General features: G+C 42.3%; 1 protein-coding gene across 1 annotated transcript in view; it reads right to left on the reverse strand.

Annotated features, from left to right (window-relative positions):
- LOC132828219 (polyglutamylase complex subunit TTLL1-like) overlaps positions 1-21,812 on the reverse strand; it is a 32,134-nt gene extending 10,322 nt beyond the window's left edge. The window contains exons 1-4 of the mRNA XM_060845173.1: positions 21,497-21,812; positions 19,325-19,533; positions 7,843-8,023; positions 4,666-4,800 (exon numbers count right to left, since the gene is read on the reverse strand). Coding sequence (XP_060701156.1) covers positions 4,666-4,800; positions 7,843-8,023; positions 19,325-19,533; positions 21,497-21,609 — 638 coding nt within the window. The 5' untranslated portion in view covers positions 21,610-21,812. The remainder of the gene's footprint in view (positions 1-4,665; positions 4,801-7,842; positions 8,024-19,324; positions 19,534-21,496) is intronic.
- Positions 21,813-22,390: the final 578 nt, after the last annotated feature.

Consider the following 22,390-nt stretch of genomic DNA (forward strand, 5'->3'; position numbering starts at 1 on the left):
GAATATACCAATGACCCAACCTCCACTGCTCTCTGTGGAAAAGAATTCCGAAGATCAACAACCTTCTGCATTTCCTTTGTCCTCCCAGGAGTCTCTGGCCATTTGAATGTTGAGAAATCAGGACCTGGAGAGGTTAAACTTTATGAGCATCTGGACAGTGTAATTACATCAGAGCCAATTTTGTAGAAGTGGTTTTAAGGACATTCGAGATTGTTTGACAGTCCTTTGATTGAATCTGCAGACATTGCTAATGAAAATCACTAGGACTGTTAAGTGTCTCTGGTTTGCAGTCCAAGTCTGATTGCTGTAGAGGAGAGATGCGATGAAAACTGTTCTGTACACCAAGACTTTTGTTAACTTGCAAAGGTCTTTCTTATCAATCACTCTACCACAATCTGTAAGCGGCCAATTTGGCACATCTGATCTGGTGTTGGATCTCTTCAACACTGGTGGTTTTCAGAGGAAGGTAGACAAGCTGGAGGACACAGCAAGCCAGGCAGCATTAGGAAGTGTCGAAGTCAAAATTTCAAGTGTAACCGTTCTTCAGGTCGGGGGAGGTGTAACAGGAGCTACAGATAAGGGTGGGGGGTGGGTGGTGAGGTAGAATAAGTGAACTCAGGTAGAGGGTACAACCTGCTTGGTCAATGGAAGGAACGAATCCTGTTGATACCTGGAAGGAAGGTGGATGAAAGGAATGGAAGGGAGACGAGGGGCTGGGAAGGGAGTCGGGGATAGGAAAGGAGGCTAATTGAAATTGGAGAATCCAGCATGTAGGCTGCCCAGGTGGAAGATGAGATGTTGTTCCTCCAATTTTCAGTTTGGTTCGTTCTGGCAATGGAGGAGTCCAGGGATGGCCATGTTGGAAAGGGAGTGGGAAGGGGAATTAAAATGGGCAGTGACTGGAAGGTCAGGTCAGGCCCTGTGGGCCTGGCTGAGATGCTTGGCGAAACTTGCCCTGGGTTTACATTTGATCTCTTCGATGTAGAGAAGATCACATTGGGAGCACTAGATATAGTAAGCTAGGTTGGAGGAGAGGCAGGTGAACCTCTGTCTGGACTATTTGGGGCCCTGGATGGAGGTGAGAGGGGTTGTGTGCCGGCAGCTTTAGCATCTTTTCCAAGGTATCTTGGGGTTCAGGGGGTTTGGTGGGGAGAGTGGCGCAAACCAAGGATTGTCAAAGGGAATGGTCCTTGCAGAAGGCAGAGAGAGGTGGGGAAGGGAAGATGTTCTTGGTGGTGGGGTCTAATTGGAGTTGGTGAACGTGTTTAAGTATGATACTTGTGATGCGAAGACTGGTGGGATGGTAGGTAAGGACAAGGGGACCCTGTTTTAATTGTGTTTGGGGGGGGGGGGGGAGGCGTTTTACTGCAGTGGAGAAGGGAATGAAAGAGTTGGAGTGGACTGGATGGATGACAGAGGGAGGAAAAGCATGTTGTTCGAAATAGGTGATATCTGGGATGCTTGAAAGTGTCTCCTTGACCATGTTGATGTGGCAGATGCGGAGGAACTGGGAGAACAGGATGAAGTTCTTGCAGGATGCTGGGTGGGAGGTGGTGTAGTCCAGGTAGTTAGGGGAGTCTGTGGATTTATAGTAAATGTCTATCTGGACACTGTTGCCAGAGATGGAAACGGAGAGGTCAAGAAAGGGGAGGGATGTGTCTGAGATGGACCAAGTATATTTGAGGGCGGGGTGGAAGTTGTGGGCAAAGTTGACAAACTGCTCCAGTTCAGCCTGGGTGCAGGATGCTGCACTGATGCAGTCATCAATGTAAAGAATGAAGAGTTGGGGCACGGTGACTATGTAGGTACTGAGGAGCGACTATTCAACATAGGCCCCAGCTACACTGGGCACTGTGGCTATCTGCATGTCCATGGCCACCCCCTGGATTTGGAGGATATGGGAGGATTAAAGGAAAAGGTTATTAAGGGTGATGACCAGTTCGACAAGGCAGAGGAGCGTATTGGTGGAGGGGGACTGGATGGGTCTGTTGGAGAGGAAGAAGCTGAGGGCCTGAAGGACATCCTTCTGGGGTATGGATGTGTAGAAGGACTGCACATCCATAGTGAAGACAAAGCATTGAGGTCTGGGGAACTGGAAGTTACTGAAGAGGTGGAGGGCGTCGTTGGTGTCGTAGATATAAGTGGGAAGTATTTTAAACAAGGAGGAGAGGACAGAGACGAGGTAGGACAAGATGAGTTTGGTGGACAGAAGCATGAGGAGATGATGGGTCGGCCAGGGTAGTTAGGTTTGTGGATCTTGGGGAGCACGTAGAACTGGGTAGTGTGCGGGCCTGGGGGACGATAAGGCTGGAGGTGGTGGACGGGAGATCACCAGAGGCAGTGAGGTCACGGACAGTGCGAGCGATTTTGGCCTAATGGGTCATGGTGGGATTGTGGTCAAGGGGGAGGTAGGACGTAGTGTCAGAGAGCTGGCATTTGGCCTCTGCGACATAGAAGTCCATTCTCCAGATTACTACCAACCTGCCTTTGACAGTGTTTGGAGGGGGTGAGGTTAGAGTGGGTAAGGGCGTGCTCAAGAATTTAAGGCAGCCAATGTCATGTCAGCAATGAAGAGGTCTAGGGCAGGTACAAAGTTGGCAGGGAGGGGAGGTGTGACCAGGAAGGTTGGAGATGGGAGGAGTTCTCGGAGGGAGGTTGGGAGTTTTTGGCGAAGAAGAAGGTTGAGGTGGTGATGGTGGAAGAAGAGCTCCACATCTTGGCAGTATGGAATTCATTGAACTGGCGTTAGGGGGGCACGAATGTTAGTCTTTTACTGAGGATGGACTATTCGGCCTCAGAGAGTTCAAGGGTTCAAGGTCAGAGAGGAAGGTGAATATGTGGCAAGGCTCAGGAGTGGAGTTTGTGGGGGGGAGAGGGGTGTGCCCCAAAGGGGCTAAAGGAAGGTGGCGGGGGTCGCTGAAGGTGGCTACTGGTGTTCTCTTAAAAACTTTTGGTCAATACTTTTAAAAAACTGGTCACAAATAAACTAGAAGGTTTGCTGTAACTCATTTGCTCTTTGAATTATTAATTGTACCAAGTCTCAAATGAGTACTCAATTAAAATGGACATTCAAAGCATCTGGGAAATTCATAATTTCATTCAAGGATGGATCAACACAAAAGGACCTCAAAATTTCCACCCTGCCTGTCTATTTCATTTGAATGTTGATTTGTATCAGAAATTGATTTGTGTCACAGTCATACAGCACAGAAACAGACTGTCCAGTCCAACCAGTCCATGCCGAACATAATCCCAAACTGAACTAGTCCCACCTGCCTGCTCCTGTCCCATATCCATGCGAACCTTTCCTATTCATCTACTTTTTAAATGTCTTTTAAACATTGAAATTGTACCCACATACACTACCTCCTCAGGAAGTTAATTCCACATGTGAATGACACTCTGTTTAAAAAAATTGTCCCCACGTCTTTTTTTAAGATGTCCCTCTGCTCACATTAAAAATATGCTCCCTAGTCTTGGAATCCCCTAACTGAGGGAAACGACAACTACCATCAACTCTATCTGTATCTCTCGTTATTTTATAAACTTCTATAAGGTTGCCTCTAAACCTCCTATGCTCCAGCAGAAAAAGCTCCAGCCTATGCAGTCTTTCTTTATAACTCAATCCTTCCATACCTGGCAACATCCTGGTAAGTATCTTCTCAACCCTCTCCAGCTTAATAGTATCCTTCCTATAACTGCTCAACCAGAACTGGACATAGTATTCCAAAAGAGACCTCACCAACGTCCTGTACAACCTCAACATGACTTCCCAACTCCAAAGAACTGTTCTAACCAAACCGTTCCCAATCTCTCCTTAATATTCCTTAAGCACTCACTCTCACTTTATTGTCATCATTAATCAGCAAGTTAAATTGAAGTATATGCTCACAGCAATTTGAAAAATAAACTGCAGTTTTAAGTCAGTCACATAATTTCACTTCACAGGTCATTCTGCTATAACGCGATAGTTGTGTTCCTCCGCAACATTACCCTTTGGAAAACTGCTATAGAAAACTGCGCTGTAGACGATCGCTAATAGAAAATCACCATATCCGTTCAGGAGAAAGTTTGCATTATCCAATGTCCACAATTCATCAATCGCATTATAGCCAACTCACGCTGATGAAATGCACATTATAGCAGAACGACCTGTACTGCATCTCAGCTCAAGGCCATTGGATGATTTGCCAGATGATGAGCCTGTTGGTGAGCTTTATAATTGCTGGTGTCAAGAATATGTGGGTTCATCTTTAGTTACTTCTAAAATTGTTTTCAGAAGGCCTAAGAAGTCAAAATGAGGATAAATCTGTGCAAAGATGGAAAATCCTTCCTTCAGAATGCTGATCTTCATGCTTTAGGTCTGCTATTTTAAGTCTCAAGTGTGCAGATCAAAGCATCATGAGTCTGCATTCATCAAATATACTTTCTGCTAATGATATTATACCACACTGTAAAGTGAAAAGTGAACATTTTTCCTAATGTGTCACCCCGAAAAACATTACTGTAATATTAAACATCATCCAAGTACTGCTCTAAGTTTTGTAGAAGTGTATTTTGTAGAAAAGATGCGCAGGCATAAAGCTTAAATGAAGAGTTTTATACTGAAAGATTTCTACAACTGTGATAGAGACAGTGCTAATAAAATTGAATATTTTCACTTACATATAACATTTTAGTGGTCGATAGGAGGTCACCAATACATATAAGCGTAAATCAAACTTTTTTCCACCAATCAGCAGTGGGTTGTCTATGTACAATGAAATGACATATGCCTCCTTCCCAGCAGGAGATATAAATCTGCAAATTAATGAAGATTTTCTGAAGATTACTGAAGCATTTTCTTCACATTACTGAAGCATTTTCTTCACAGGTTTAAGATTACATCAAAGAGGGTTCAGTAACTAAACAAATGGAGTAAAAGAATAATGAATAGAAGATAGTGATGGGAGGCTGATTGTGTGACTGGAGGCTGGTGTCCAGTGGCACTCCTCAGGGATCAGTGCTATTCGTGATTACATATAACCAATTTGTAAGGAAATGTAGGCAGGTGATAATTAAGTTTGCAAATGACACAAAGATTGTCTGGTTAGTTGACAGTGAAGAAGAAGATCTTAGGTTACAGCAGAATATAAACAGATTGGTCAGATGGGTGGACCAGTGGCAGATTGAATTTAACACTTTGAATTAAGTGAAAGATGATGCACTTTGGAAGAAGTAACAAGACAAGGGAGAGTTCAGCGAATGGTAGAACACTAGGAGGCTCAGAGGAACAGAATGATCTTCAGGTGCTTGTCCACAGAAGCATGAAGTCAGCAGTGGAGTTATTAGGGCAGTTAAGGCAAATGGGACACATGAATATATCAGTTGTGTCACAGATTATAAGAGCAGTTCTGATCATTTTTCTACATGAAGAATATAACCATACTGGAGGGGGTGCAAAGGAGATTCACCAGGATGTTGCCTGGGATGATGCAGTTTGGCAATGAATAAGCTTTTTAGAGCATAGGAGGCTGAAGGAGGACCTCAATGAGATGTATAATTTTATGAGGGGCATGCAGAGAGTGGGTAGGAAGCAGCTGTTCCTCTTAGTCGAAGGGTCAGTAGCGAAGTGGAGCAATTTTAGGGTGAAAGATGGGAGGTTTAGAAGGGATTTAAAGAAATATTTTTTTACCCAGAAGGTGGTGAGAGTCTGGAGTGCAACATCAGGGAGGGGTAGTCGAAGCAGGCAACCTCAACTTTTAAAAAGTACTTGGATGAGCACTTATAATGTCATAATGGGCCGCTTCTGTACTGTATAATTCTATGAAATATCAAAGCAAAATTCTGTATTTGCAACCTTTACTGAGATAGTTTCTTTACTCTTAAGCCAAATTCTACAGTCCCTCAATAGAAAAACTAGGAGCTGATTCTTATGTTTATTTTGCCAAATTTGAGCTCATGTTATTTGCTGTGAGGCCTAGCGAGAGTGGCAAATCTTGCACCTGCATTACCTTTAAAGGCTACCGTGCACCCAGACAAGCAATGACATTACAAAGAGTTGGAACCGGTGGAGAACGGGAAGACTGCACTGCATTTCCATGAAAGGGACTTGGAGATCCTGGAGGACGACATGTCACAAAGGAGAGATGTTCTCTTCCTTAAGGACCAGCAAGGAGACCATGCCACCAGACTCTGCCAGGCTGGTCTAAGGTCGGTACTCACATTAGTGTCATCTCCAAGGTGCAGGGGAACAGCCAAACAATGCAGAAAGAAGGTCAATGCTCATCTTTACCACAGTCTCCTCTCTGTTACCTCAGACTCGCTCTCTTTCTGCTATTACACTCACTCCCCACCAAGACTCATGCTTTACCACCTTCATTACTGTGTTCAGTATTTTTCCTGACTTGCTCTTACCCATCCCAACTTCACACACCAATAACCTTCCATGCTCTTTGTGCCGCCTCTTCAGTCCCTCTTTACATTTCATCACCTTTCCCCCACATACACCAGGAATAACAGCTATGCCAGCCAGTGTAATCCTACTCATTCCCCATCCTCTCATTACAGGAGACAATAGCCCCATATGAAGGCAGAAAGAGGCCATATGGGTGGAAGGGTGCCCAACATCCATGTCCTCACCCTTCTACAGGGGAAAAAAGAAAACATGTTCAGGGCTTTGCTGGCACAGGTCACCATTAATTTCTGCATTAAAATTGCTTGTGTTAACCATCAGGTGTTTGTGAGTCTCTCTGCATGGGCAGCAGATGTATCTTAGCAACATCCTGTAGCACAAAATGGCCACAGACAAAACTCCATCGATGGTGATGTGCTGAGAGCCTACTGCAACATCTGAAAGCAGTGAGAACAATTCATATCCAGGCATTGGGTCACGATGATACTTTCTTCCCTTCTCGTTTCAACATCCTTGACATACTGGACCATACTGGGAAGGTGTTGGCCTTGTGGTATTATCATTAGACTATTATTGCAGAGATCCATTAAATGTTCTGAAGATCTCGATTCGAATCCCACCATGGCAGATGGCAAAGTTTGAATGTAATAAAAGTTAAGAGTCTAATGATGACTATGAAACCATTGTTAATTGTCAGGAAAAGCCAATCTGATAGTGTCACTTCAGGGAAGGAATCTGTTGTTGTTGCCTGGTCTGGCCTACACGTGACTCCAGATCGACCGTATCGATACAAATCGATCAATTTGTATCTGCCGTCTGGAGAATTAGGGATAGGCAATAAATGCTATCCTAGCCAGCAACAGCCATATTCCATGAACAAATATTAAAAGAAAGGTTTGAATACATCTGTGCACAAAGATGTGGATGTCAAAGAGTTGTGCACCAGTGGCTGAGCCAGGGAGGAATAGACACAAAGGGTCAAAAGCTGTAGGATGGCCACAGAGTGAGCAGTTTGTGTGCTATCCTTTGAATGGGCCTGTGATCTATGTTCATTCATTTTAAAAGCCCTATGATCAGTGTTTGTTGCAGCCCCCTCTCTCTCTCATCACCTGACCCCACATTCAGCACTTTGCAGCCAAATGTCCTCCCCATAGGATATTTTCAATTTCTAGTGTGATGAAAGCCAACAGTGAGCATTCCTATCAGTGGCTTCCAACTCACCCTGAAAGTGCTAGTGAGCCTCCAAAATATCAATATCACCTGCCTGTGGGTTGAATGTGACCATTAAACCCACAGGCTTCACACTTCCCCAAAACCCCTCCCAATCCATCCATATGCACCTATACCTTCCTACCTTTACCTTGACATGAAGTTCCCATATCAGGTGTGGTCAATGTATCACTGCACCCATTCCTCCCCACACATTCAGAAATATAAGTCATTCTTACGTAGTAGTTCTGCTGTCACGCGACCACTTCTTAATCTGGGAAAGTTTATTAATGAGAAATATTCCCTTCCCTTGAGCCTTCCCACATGGCTTCATTATCCATGTGCTAGTTGGGTTCTTCCGGAATTCCTCAACAAACAAATTGTAATCCCCAGGCAGCATGAACGTGACAGGGATAAAATCTGAAAGAAAATCAAATCACATTGTTGTGAAGAGTGAAGCTCTGAAATCCTTTGCTCTTCCTTTTCTCTCTTAAAACCAGTGTTTAGACTACAGGAATTTAAACATCTCTAAAATAAAAGAAATTTAATAGCTGCTTTCTGGTAAGTCAATTTTCTGTTTGGTACGGATTGGATTTAGTCATGACAGGAGTACTGTGAAGGTTCATGAATGGCTTCTCCAAAATAATAAGTGCCATTCATATAATATTATACATAACTTTACTCAATTCTACTGTGGACTACCACTGTTGATGGGGTAAGGTTCCAATACTAAGAATCTGTTACTAAAAACACCCTTTGTTTTGTTAATAAATGGCTCAATTTTGTGTTTATTCACAGGTGGCAGACTGGAGGGACAAATGTACGATTGCTGTCTTTGTGAAACTTTTTAAAAAATTCTTTCATGAGAGGTCAGCATTGCTGGATAGGCCTCGTGACCCTTGGGAAGGTGGTGATGAGCTGCCTTCTCGAACAGTCCATTTGGTGTATGTACATTGTGAGGGAGTTCCAGGATTTTGACCCAGCGGTGAAGGAACAGTGGTATATTTCCAAGTCAGGATGCTGTGTGGTTTGGAAAGTGAACTTTCAGATAGTGATGTTCCATGTATGTGCTGGCCTTAACTTTCTAGATGATAGTCACCATGTGGTTGGAAGGTGCTGTCCAAGGTGCTTTGGCAAATTCTGCAGCATATCTTATAGATGGTCCACAAAACTGCTACTATGCATTGGTAGTGTACAGGCTTTGGAGAGCTAGGAGTGAGTTAAGCAATTGCAGAACTCAGCCTCTGACCTTTTCTTGTGCTACTTATATGACTAGACCAGTTCAGTTTCTGGCCAATGCTAAACCCAGGATGTTGATAGTAGGGGATTCAGTGATGGTAATGCCATTGAATGTAAAGGGGCAATGGTTATATTATCTCTTGTTGGAGATGGTAATTACCTGCCACTGGAGTGGTGGAAATGTCAATTGCCACTTGCTGGCTCAAACCTGTCCAGGTCTTACATTTGGACGTGGACTGCATCACTAATTAAAGGGCCACAAATGATGCTAATCCTCAGCAAAAATCCCACATTTGACCTTATAATGAGGGGAAGGTTATTGATGAAGCAGCTGAAGATGGTTGGACCAAGACCAATCTCCTGAGAAACTTCTGCAGAGGGGTCCTGGAGCCGAGAAGACTGATCACCAACAAACACGCTGTCTTCCATTATGCTGGATGACCTCAACTAACAAAGAGATTTTATCCTGACTCCAGTTTTATTAGAGTTCTTTGATGCCACACTCGGTCAAATGCAGCCTTGATGTCAAGGGTAGTCACTCTTATATCATCTCTGGAATTCGGTTCTTTTGTCCAAGTTTGCGCTCAGGCTGTAGTAAGGTCAGGAGCTGAGTGACTCTGGGTGAAACACAAGCTGAATGTCAGTGAGGAAATGCTGCTTCATAGCATTATTGATGCCATCTTATAAGAATCATACAGCACAGAAACAGACCCTTTCGGTCTTAATCATTTGTGTCGATCAGACATCTCAATCTGGCCTTGTCCCGCATGCAAGCATTTGGGCCCAAATCCCTCCAAGCGCTTCATATTCACATACTCAACCAGATGTCTTTTAAATGCTATAATTGCACCTGCCTCCACCATTTCCTCTGGCTGCTTGTTCCATTCACACACCTCCGTCTGTGTGAAAAAGCTACTCCTCAAGTCCTTTTTAAATATTTCCCCTCTTACATTAAACCTATGCCCTCTAGTTTTGGACTCCCTCACCCTCTTCTATCACAGGACTGCCATAGCGTTAAAGGTTTAGATGGAGACGAATTTGTTAAGTGTGTACAAGACAATTTTCTGATTCAGTATGTGGATGTACCTACTAGAGAAGGTGCAAAACTTGATCTATTCCTGGGAGATAAGGCAGGGCAGGTGACTGAGGTGTCAGTGGGGGAGCATTTTGGGGCCAGCGACCATAATTCTATTCATTTTAAAATCATGATGGAAAAGGATAGACCAGATCTAAAAGTTGAAGTTCTAAATTGGAGGAAGGCCAATTTTGACGGTATTAGACAAGAACTTTCGAAAGCTGATTGGGGGCAGATGTTCACAGGTAAAGGGTCAGCTGGAAAATGAGAAGCCTTCAGAAATGAGATAACAAGAATCCAGAGAAAGTATATTCCTGTCAGGGTGAAAGGAATGGCTGGTAGGTATAGGGAATGCTGGATGACTAAAGAAATTGAGGATTCGGTTAAGAAACCAAAGGAATCATATGTCAGGTACAGTCAGGAGAGATCGAGTGAATCCTTAGAAGAATTTAAAGGAAGTAGGAGTATAGTTAAGTGGGAAATCAGGAGGGCAAAAAGGGGACATGAGATAGCTTTGGCAAATAGAATTAAGGAGAATCCAAAGGGTTTTTACAAATATATTAAGGACAAAAGGGTAACTAGGGAGAGAATAGGGCCCCTCAAAGATCAGCATGGCGGCCTTTGTGTGGAGCCACAGAAAATGGGGGAGATACTAAATGAATATTTTGCATCAGTATTTACTGTGGAAATGGATATGGAAGATATAGACTGTTGGGAAATAGATGGTGACATCTTGCAAAATGTCCAGATTACAGAGGAGGAAGTGCTGGATGTCTTGAAACGGGTAAAGGTGGATAAATCCCCAGGACCTGATCAGGTGTACCCAAGAACTCTATGGGAAGCGAGAGATGTGATTGCTGGGCCTCTTGCTGAGATATTTGTATCATCGATAGTCACAGGTGAGGTGCCGGAAGACTGGAGGTTGGCAAATGTGATGCCACTGTTTAAGAGGGGCAGTAAAGACCGTTTAGTACTGCTTGAACCAACAGCTACATAAACTGTATGAAAGGGTGTCAGGTTACCTGGCTTCAAAAGCTGCAGCAACTCTGCAGGGTTTTTAAAAAAATATTTTCCTATTCCAGTCCGCAAGTCAAAACAGAAATAATGTGCGTTTTATACTATTTCTTAATAATCATTCTTATGACAAGGAGGGCTGAATAGCCTAATGCTGCTCGAGTCTGCTCCACCTTCACCGGTAGTCACAGGTGAGGTGCCGGAAGACTGGAGGTTGGCAAACTGTTTAAGGGCAGTAAGGATAAGCCAAGGAACTATAGACCGGTGAGCCTGACCTCAGTGGTGGGCAAGTTGTTGGAGGGAATCCTGAGGGACAGTATGTACATGTATTTGGAAAGGCAAGGATTTATTAGGGATAGTCAACATGGCTTTGTGCGTGGGAAATCATGTCTCACAAACTTGATTGAGCTTTTTGAAGGAGTAACAATGAGGATTGATGAGGGCAGAGCAGTAGATGTGATCTATATGGACTTCAGTAAGGTGTTCGACAAAGTTCCCCGTGGGAGACTGATTAGCAAGGTTAGATCTCAAGGAATACAGGGAGAACTAGCCATTTGGATACAGAACTGGCTCAAAGGTAGAAGTCAGAGGGTGGTGGTGGAGGAGGGTTGTTTTTCAGACTGGAGGCCTGGGACCAGTGGAGTACCCCAAGGATCGGTGCTGGGTCCTCTACTTTTTGTCATTTACATAAATGATTTGGATGCAAGCATAAGAGGTACTAAGTTTGCAGATGACACCAAATTTGGAGGTGTAGTGGACAGTGGAGAGGGTTACCTCAGATTACAACAGGATCTGGACCAGATGGGCCAATGGGCTGAGAAGTGGCAGATGGAGGTTAATTCAGATAAATGTGAGGTGCTGTATTTTGGGAAAGCAAATCTTAGCATGACTTATACACTTAATGGTAAGGTCCTAGGGAGTGTTGCTGAACAAAGACACCTTGGAGTGCAGGTTCATAGTTCCTTGAAAGTGGAGTCGCAGCTACATAGGATGGTGAAGAAGGTGTTTGGTATGCTTTCCTTTATTGGTCAGAGTATTGAGTACAGGAGTTGGAAGGTCATGTTGTGGCTGTACAGGGCATTGGTTAGGCCACTGTTGGAATAAGGCTTGCAATTCTGGTCTCCTTCCTATCGGAAAGATATTGTGAAACATGAAAGCGTTTAGAAATGATTTATAAGGATTTTGCCAGGGTTGGAGGATTTGAACTACAGGGAGAGGCTGAACAGACTGGGGCTGTTTTCCCTGGAGCGTCGGAGGCTGAGGGGTGACCTTATAGAGGTTTACAAAATTATGAGGGGCATGGATAGGATAAATAGACAAAGTCTTTTCCTTTGCGTCGGGGAGTCCAGAACTAGAGGGCATAGGTTTAGGGTGCGAGGGGAAAGATATAAAAGAGACCTAAGGGGCAACTTTTTCACGCGTATGGAATGAGCTGCTAGCGGAAGTGGTGGAGGCTGGTATAATTGCAACATTTAAGAGGCATTTGGATGGGTATATGAATAGGAAGGGTTTGGAGGGATATGGGCCGGGTGCTGGCAGGTGGGACTAGATTGGGTTGGGATATCTGGTGGGCATGGACGGATTGGACCGAAGGGTCTGTTTCCGTGCTGTACATCTCCATGACTTTACCGATGATCAAGAGTAGACTGATGGGTTGGTAATTAGTTGGGTAGGATTTGTCCTGCTTTTTGTGTTCAGGACAATCTTCTACATTGTTGGCTAAGTGCTGGTTTTGTGGCTTTACTGGAAGAGCTTGGCTAAGGACGTAAGACGTTCTGGAGCACAGTTCCTTAGTACTATTGCTGTAAGGTTGTCAAATTTAAGGTCCATAGCATTTGCAATATTCAGTACTTACAGTTGTTTCTTAATATCTCGTTGAGTGAATTAAATTGACTGAAGACTGGCATCTGTGATACTGAGGACATGTACAGGAGGACCCAACATGAGTCTGTCCTGAAGCCATTTTATATCTATCACAATGCATAAGACTCCCCGACATACAATGCCTCTTCCACCAGCTTAGATCCTGACACATTGGTGGGTATGATAGCTAAACTAGAGTCAGGAGCACCCCTTAGTAAATACATCAGGGGCACATCTCCACAGCTGGCAGAGGGAGAAAAGCCCAGGTTGCTGACACTTTGAGGACTCCGCAGACAACTATCTGTTCAGCCTCAAGCTGCGGGAGACCCCAACTGGTGTCAGCAATTCGCGACTGAATTAACATGTACAAGCAGACTTGGGAACAATAGGCAGGTCTGTCGAGGCATTGAGACACTGCTTTCTTGGGCATGCCAGCACCTGGCTGTCTCCATGGATAGGTTGGAGGTAGAGACACAAAATGCTGCTGCTCTTTGAATGGCCTCACATCACATGAAGTCAAAGCCTTCTCCCTCTCAGAATCAAATACTTATCCCAGCCACTCCAGGGGTGGCTGCAACTATTTTCATCTCCATTGCACACTTTCTATTTACAGCATGATGGAAGGAAACAGCGGTCACTTCTCAACCAACTTTCTCTGGCTCCCCTCTTACTATTGGTGAATACTCAAATGTACACCTATCCTCTCAGTAGCCCTCCCAGTTAACCCATTGGCTTTGAACTTGCTGAAGTCCCTACCTGTCTTTGTCTTCATCTTCCCACTTTACCCTACCCATCCATAAGCATATAGAATAAACATGCCAGATCTAGTACTGCATCATTCCCTCCTGTGAGAGCCTTCCCCTCACACTAACCCTTTCCTTCCAAAGCTCTATTGTCCTCCTGCCTTATATGTTGAGTTGCCCTCCCCAGCAATTGTAATTCTCCTTGCATCCCAACATACAACCTCCAATCCCCACAATTAATTCCCCCAGAATCCCTCCCTCAGCACTAGATCTTGCTATCACCCAAATGACGTTTGGGTGACAAATCCCCAGGAATGACCACAGCCTGTATCCCTGGGCAATTTAGACAGACAGCCTAAACAATTAGTGACCTGACCCCCAACTGATATCTATATAGCGTCCCAACTGTCTACTTGTGACTCCTGGACAGGTTGCATTGGAAACATAGGGCTAACTGTAGTCCACTCCCCTGACTGTAGAGGTGTAGATCCAAAGGCCTTAAGCGCCTTAAGCAGTTGTTTCATAATTCCCAATCTCTGGACAAATATCAGAGGCTACTCTAGCCTTACTGAGCTGGAACCCCCTGTATGAAGGGTGTTCCTCCTGATTTGATGGACGACTACTCCCCTTAGATTTTGAGATGTGACCACTCAGTTGACACACATTTACTGTATTTGGCATATATGTGATTAGCACATCGAGGCATAGAGTCGTTGAGATGCACAGCACGGAAACAGATCCTACAGTCCAACTCATCCATGCTGACCAGATATCCCAAATCATTCCAGTTCCACGTTCCAGCACCTGGCCTGTCCCTCCAAACCCTTCCTATTCATATGCCCATCCAAATGCCTTTTAAATGTTGCAATTGTACCAGCTTCCACCACTTCCTCTGGCAGCCTATTCCACACATGCACCACCCTCTGAGTGAAAAAGTTGGCCCTTAAGTCTTTTTTATATCTTTCCCCTCTCACCCTAAACCTATGAGCTCTAGTTCTGGACTCCCCCACCCTAGGGAAAAGACTTTGTCTATTTATCCTATCCATGTCCCTCATGATTTTATAAACCTCTACAAGGTCACTCCTCAGCCTCTGATGCTCCAGGGAAACAGCCTCAGCCTATTCAACCTCTCCCTATAGCTCAAATCCTCCAACCCTGGTAAAATCCTTATAAGTCTTTTCTGAACCCTTTCAAGTTTCACAACATCCTTGTGATAGGAAGGAGACCAGAATTGCATACAATATTCCAATAGTGCCCTAACCAATGTCCTGTACAGCCGCAACATGACCTCCCAACTTCTGTGTTCAATACTCTGACCAATAAAGGAAAATATACCAAACACCTTTTTCACTATCCTATCCACCTGCAACTCCACTTTCAAGGAGCTATGAACCTGCACTCCAAGGTCTCTTTGTTCAGTAACTCTCCCTAGGACCTCACCATTAAGTGTATAACTCCTTCTAAGATTTGCTTTCCCAAAATGCTGAACCGCACATTTATCTAAATTATACTCCATCTGCCACTCCTCAGCTCATTGGCTCATCTGATCAAGATCCCATTGTAATCTGAGGTAACCTTCTTTGCTGTCCACTACACCTCCAATTTTGGTGTAATCTGCAAACTTACTAACTATACTCCTTAAGCTCACATCCAAATCATTAATATAAATGACGAAAAGTAATGGAAGTTTTATACAGAAATATGTTTGCCTCTTTATTGATCACTGTTGACAAACATGGCCGGCTGCCTAGCTTTGGATAGAAGTATTGGTAAAAGGCAAGGCAAAGCATTGATGCTCTGAGCATTCAAGTAGGTACAAAAGTGACTGAATGCTAACAGAGTGAGGGAACGTACCCTTCTCCAAACCACAAGCTGGATGCCCAACCAAACGTGTCTTTACAGTTCTTCCAACAAAAGGTATTAGTGTGCTCCAAAATGCAGCATTCCAGCACAAGAGCATACTGTAAGCAGGTCAGAGATAAAGCAATGAGTCCTCATGCCCATATCGTAACTTCCAGAGAATCCTCTTTTTCATTTACATATATGGTTAGTGATATTATCTATATGTATGAAGTCAGTTTCATTTGTATGCTAGTAACACACAACTCTATCTTTGCACCAATGCTGTTTCAAGCAGAGCCTTTTGTTTTGTCAGACTGCTTAATGGTCATGAATAAGCCATTACATTTGTTCCTGAATTAAACAGTATGACATAGAGTCATTGAGATGTACAGCATGGAAACAGACCCTTTGGTCCAACCTGTCCATGCCGACCAGTTATCCCAACCCAATCTAGTCCCACCTGCCAGCACCCGGCCCATATCTCTCCAAACCCTTCCTATTCATATACCCGTCTCACTGTCTTATTCAAACTTGCATAAAGATTCAAACCCTTGGGATTGTCTCAAAGCAGGTTTAACTTTCTACAGTTAAACATGAGGATGACCAGAACCATTCTACATGTTTTTGTCACTTGGGATTATTTTAAAAGATTTAAAAAGGGACCTGAGGGGCAACGTTTTCACTCAGAGGGTCATGCATGTATGGAATGAGCTACCAGAGGAAGTGGATGAGGCTGATACAATTACATTTAAAAGGCAATCGGATGGATATGAATATGAAGGATTTAAGAGGGATATGGGCAAAATGCTGACAAATGGAACTACGTCATAGTGAGATATCTGGTTGGTGTACAGAGGAATCTCGATTATCTGAGCGAGATTGCTGAGCAGTATTTCATTCAGATAATTGATTATGTGGATAACTGATTCAGTGCCTCTGTTCTGGGATTCTCAGTTTTCTCAAGTTTGCTTTTTCCTCACTCTGCCTGCCTTGCTCCCTCTCCGTTTCAGGGTTTGTTTCTGAGTAGACACACACTTTTGCGTAAGGGACCTGCAGCATTGCTCAAGCCTCTCCTTGCCGCTGCTTCACTTCATTGGATTTGACAGAGTGAGCACTTGCTATGTCCACTCCCCGTTCAGGAGACTAGGTAGCAGCACACCATGCTTCCCCCACGACTCCTTCGTGCCCCTGTCCTGCCACCCCCTCCCACTCCCACCCTTCCCGCATGCCCCCGAACAGTCTGTCCCCGCCACCAACTCCGGATTGGGCAGCAAGACTGCTGGTGCTTTTAGAACGAACGAACACACACACACACACACACACACACACACACACACACACACACACACACAGTCCCACTCTGTCCTGTACAGGACAATGTTGGAGAGATTATCTGGGTCAGTTTAGGGTACCCCTATGTAGTTCTCCAGGGAAAGTGAGGGAACAGAGATAGAGGGCGAGAGGTCAATCATTTGGAGATGGTGCCTGGACTCCTATCGATGTCCAGGACTGTTCTCAGCAGCATTTCAGTAAGCCAAATTCACTTTTAATCAGTGTACACAAAAGATAATGATGCTTTTTTTTAGAATAAAGATGCAGAAAGAACTGTTAGACTGAAAAGTTCAGACTGGGCATGTAGACTGTAGTTGGTAACACCTCTTTGATGTAATATTTCTACTGGGACCTTGAGATCTTCTTCGGATAATCCAAAATTCAGATATTTGGATAATCAAGGTTCCTCTGTATAGGATTTGGATTGAATGATCTGTTTCCATGCTGTATGACTCTATAATTCAGGACTTCTCTCCACCCCTGCTTTGACTGTTTTGGAGACTGCTATGAATAGCACTCCTCCTGTAACAAACTTTCTATTTGAATGAAGCTGCTTTTGGGTCCTTCCCTGCTCAGTTGTAAAACTCCATGCTTCAAAAACTTTAGCAATTACCTCTCCAGGAAGCTTACTAGTCATATAGCTAAAGTCTTGGTATCTTGGAAACATTTACTTTCACTCATTGTTCAAAATGACCTTATTAAAAGTTAATCAGACCTTCACAGAATTGAAAACTAAAAGCCATATGTCCTCCACTTTACCACCCAAGTTCCTAAATAATAATAATTCATCATGAACCTTTAGCAGATCATATTCAAGTGAGTTCACACAATCAGAACTAGGCAATTTTAGAATCAATTGAGATGTATAACCATGACATCTAAAATTGTGTCCAAGGTGTCCAATATGTGAAGCAAAGGTTCCCTGAAGCATTTTATCAGCTTTTATGTTTACCAAAAAATCCAAAACACTTAGTGCTCCACAATTTTACAACCTTATTGTGTGTGTATTACCAAATATGCTAATGTTACTAGCAATTGAAATATATGTTACACATGTTTAACTTATAACAGTTGTCAGTTACTGAAATCTTTTTCTCATAAGTTTGAATTGTTTTTGTAGTGCTTCATTGGAAGTATATGTAGCATATGTTTCAGTAGCATTTCCAGAGTAAATATCAAACTAAATGCATTTGGTTAATTTTGCAATGCTTTGTACTTAGAACTGATTTCCATTGTTCAGAGAAACTGCTGCCACTACCACTAAAGAGAAGTAGTAGACTGTGTGTCACTCGAGATGTATTCATGACAATATAATTCCTAAATCATTTTGAAATTAATAAGAATATCATATATCCCAACAACTGGCAAACCACATCAAACAAAAGTGGAGCAACATGTCAATTATGCTCAAGCAATCCATACTTACAAACTTCATAATATCGAGTCCAATATTAGATGTGATGCTACTATTGGGCAGTATTTGCATATAATCCTGATTATACTAAAATTACAGTTTAAGATTATTATTTGGGCTCACAGTGTACACGCTAGAAGCTACATATTAATACTGTATATATGTAATACCTTTCTCATTGAGAAGAGAGTCATGAGGATTATCCATCCCTGTTGTAATCCCCATGGCAACACTCTTTCCCCGTTACAATTTACATTACCCAGTCTGAATTTTTCAGTTTAACAGTTCCTTCTGCATCTTTATTCTAAAATAAAGCATCATTTTCTTATGCTGTATAAATTGATGTTCACTTTCTAAGCCTAGTTTCTTGCTTGCCTGTCCTGTTGAGTGTAAGATGAAAAGTTTTGATTTTATTTGTTTTTAGTAAGGTTTACATTCGTACTACCAAGAAGTTATTTATACTATGTGCTGTTAATATGTCACACAACCCATTGTTTACCTGTCATTTTGTTTTAAGAAAAATCAGCACTTGGTAACACTGGCTCATTCTGAAATGTAATTGACAGAATGAAGCAGAAAACACAAAACAATTTGCTATTTTTTAAGAAGACATTTGGACATTTGCAGTGAGGATTGTCCCATTAAAAACAGAATGTGTGATCATGCTAAAGCTACTTCAATAAACAACAAACCCGTGCAGAAAATGGAATTTCATGAATACAGCTCCACAGAACACGACTGAGGTACACAGGGAGGTATTAGGACATGTAGCCAAACTTTGGCCAAAGAGGCAGATTTAAAGGGCACCATTTTATCATCACTAGTTCTGTGATCAATTAATAAACTTACCTTATCACTGTATTAATCATGTGATCAAAGTAGTCAATTTTGATTCAGAATTTTTTAATGCAAACTGGAGTCAGTCACTTAACAATGAATAAAACTTGTGGTAGTTTTTCTTGGGACTATGTTAACTGAAGTACTGAGACCTATGTTGGCCAAAATTTGAACATGAACAATAATGCTTTACAAAGAACTTGTAGGAAATTGGTAGCAGTTATGATCACATTAAATTAACAATCAAGTAACAGATGTTATCAAAGTAAATTGGATAATGGCCTTGTTTACAACATTGGTGGAGACATTCTCCAATGGTCAGATCAAACTCTTACTTTTGTATTTAAGATTTCTGGATTTACCTAGATGAACATATTTCCCATTTTCATCCTTCTCCACAAGTGGGCTTGCTTCTCTTTCCAGCTCCCGGCGATAGCGCTTGATATTCTTTACCATAAGGTCCTTCCTTGTCAACTCATAATGGTTTGGGAAATGGTTCACAATTTGGTCATCATTCAGACGGTAGCCATTTTCAATGCTGAAAACATTTCGAATTGTCTGTACACTCATCCTAAGAGAAAACATGCACAACAGTAGACAACTTTTAAGACATTGAAGTATCTACATTCACTTTTCAAAAACATTAAACCTCTCATCTTATTGATACTATTTTCTACAGATATAATTCAATATCCCTTTCTGGTTCCTCTTTCTTGGATCTCTGCACCAAACAACCCTCAACTAAATGTGGTGCTGAAAAGTCCTTCTTTGTGGAAAAAGCAATGTCTCAATTGCAAAATAGAGATTTATTGAATAAGTTATTTTCTTTACTCATCCAATTTTAACAAAGCAAATTAACAGCTGCAGTTATTCCAAAAGGAGTGATAAATTCCTGTGCAAGTACTTTGCAATTTTTTTTAACAGAAGGTTTTTTTCCCCAAGAATTCAAGGAAGGTATTCTTTCTGTTCAATCAATGTAAATTAATATTAAACTCTCACCCCTCTGTGTGACAACATCTACAATACTTTTAACATACTAAAACTTCCAATGTATTACACAGGCATTTAGTACTGAGCTACATAGGAGATATTAGGACATATAACCAAAAGCCTAAGCAAAAAAGTGATTTTTTTGAAATGATTGATTTAAAGGTGGAGAGATTTAACATGGAAATTTCAGAATTTTAGACCAAGAGAACTCAAGATGGATTCACCCGTCCATTGAACCTGCCCATATGACCACTGAACTGATCACAGATCTGAGGGTCATAGGTTGGAAGAGGTTGCAGAGGTAGGAGGGACAAGTTTGGAGAAGGTATTGGTAATGAGGATCACTATTTTAACATGAAGAAATAACTGGACTTGAAGCCTATGTAATCTATTGGTTGATAAGCAAACAGGAGTTATTGCACGTCAGGACACAGGCAAAAGTTTTATTACAATGTTTAGGTGTTGTGGTAGAGATGGAAATTTAATTAGAAAGATACAAACAGAATCATGGGGGGAAAAAAAAGACTGTACAGCAATACCCCATTAAAAGAATCAGAAATACATAAACATGGGAGTCAGGAAGATAAATTTGGTGGTCAGCAGTGTGATGAAAATCAAAACAAGTGGATATCATGGAACTTTAAAGGTGAAGGTGAGAAAAGAGAAAAAGGGAGAAAAAATAAGCAAATGTAATGAGAGATATTAAAGACCATGAAAGATGCGGTTTGGGAAAAGATTTGATTTGGTGGGCAAGAAAAAGAAAGTAGTAGAAGCAGCTGAACATTAAGGCTCAGTCTTAGTAAAACAAAACTCTAAGGGAGTGTAGACAGGAATAATTTACTGAGATGGATAGCACTTTGGAAAATAAGCCAGCCTTTATATTTATTCTGTAGGCAAGGTGCAGATCTGAGACGAGAGAAGACTCTCTGGGAGAGAAGCTCTTTCAAAGATAAAGTAGAAAGGTTGCAAGTAGGTATTGTCATTTTTGCATTTAAAAATCTGTTTGCCAATGTGCCAATCCAGAACCATACTGTAGAATTTAGAATTTTGTTTAATGAAATGAATTATCCGCACTCTGTTTCAAAGTCACCCAGACCCTAAAATCCAATTTACATTACAGATTTTGCATCAACAAAATGCCAAAATGACTTTATGCCAAGGATAAGCTTGTGTGAATGCTACAGAAGAAGGTAAACAGAGATGCTTTAGAAGCGTAGCCTGCAAGGAGCAAAAACAAACCTGGGAAAAGTCAACAAAGCCAATAGCCAACGGCAAAAGATCAAGACAGGAGGTACAAGTACTGCACAGAACGAGAATGATGAGACCGGGCTCCGAAAACCTGACATAGTGTTACAGAGAGTCTGAAAGTGGAGAAAATGAATTTAATGTCCACATGAAGCATCAGAAACAGCTGAAGGGTCCAGAGACAGGCACCTCTTATATCATACTCATTAGGTTAATAGTACAGTTCCTTTATTATCGTTTGGGCAAAATACTAAATAAATGATAACTAAAATCCGCAAACAGCCCCCGTGTTTACTCACCAGTAAAAGTTCCAGTCTTCATCAGTAGAAGTCTGACTCCAACCCCTCTTCTCAAAATTATTCACAAGCACCGATTTTTCGATGTCTGTCACCCACTTTACTTTCCCGGCCATACGTTCGATGAATTGAAAAAGAATAGTTAAGTTAATGAATAAAATCTGCAATGTCGGAAGACGTTGATTGTGAGGCAAGACAGTTTGACAACTCGCCTCAATCAGACTGAGGAGACCTCACAGACAAACCTTCACGGCCTGTGCGCTCTGTCAACGCGCATGCGTATCAATGAACAGCCCCCGAAAGGCGGGTGAATGATGCGCGTGCGCACTAGACAGCCCCTGCGCTGTGTCAGGCGCCTGCGCAATCAGCTGCGGCTCCTTCTGCCGTCGTGTGGAGCAGTGAGTATATCAACCAACCTACAGCCAACAATAGCAGCGTCAGAACAGTGACTGTGCATTTTTCACTTTGTTTTTATTTATACGGAATTATGATGCCAAGATGAGCCAGATTTCTCAGGTCTGAAATTAGCAGACAGCTGAGATGGCGTTACTCTGTCACATATTCCAGTCTATTTATGCTCTGTAATACGGAATACACATTATTTATTTTGATATAATTTTACAGGTATTTCTATGTTTACGGTTTTTTTTCATTGTTATTTCCAAGATAGTGATCACATTTCAAATGTTCCAAGTTATGAGCACAGATATGAAAGTGTGAGAAACAAAGCTCACACACTGCAATAATTTCAGTCCGAGACAAGATCTGAATCAGCAGAGCTCTTTATTTCACACTTGCAAGTGGATGTGATGTCCACAAGGCAGGGACAAAACACACACCGAATTCAACAAATACTCGATATTTATACAATTTGGTTACCACATATTTTTTCCTTAT

Source organism: Hemiscyllium ocellatum, chromosome 26 (genome assembly GCF_020745735.1).
Source record: "Hemiscyllium ocellatum isolate sHemOce1 chromosome 26, sHemOce1.pat.X.cur, whole genome shotgun sequence".
In the NCBI taxonomy this organism is placed as follows: domain Eukaryota; kingdom Metazoa; phylum Chordata; class Chondrichthyes; order Orectolobiformes; family Hemiscylliidae; genus Hemiscyllium; species Hemiscyllium ocellatum.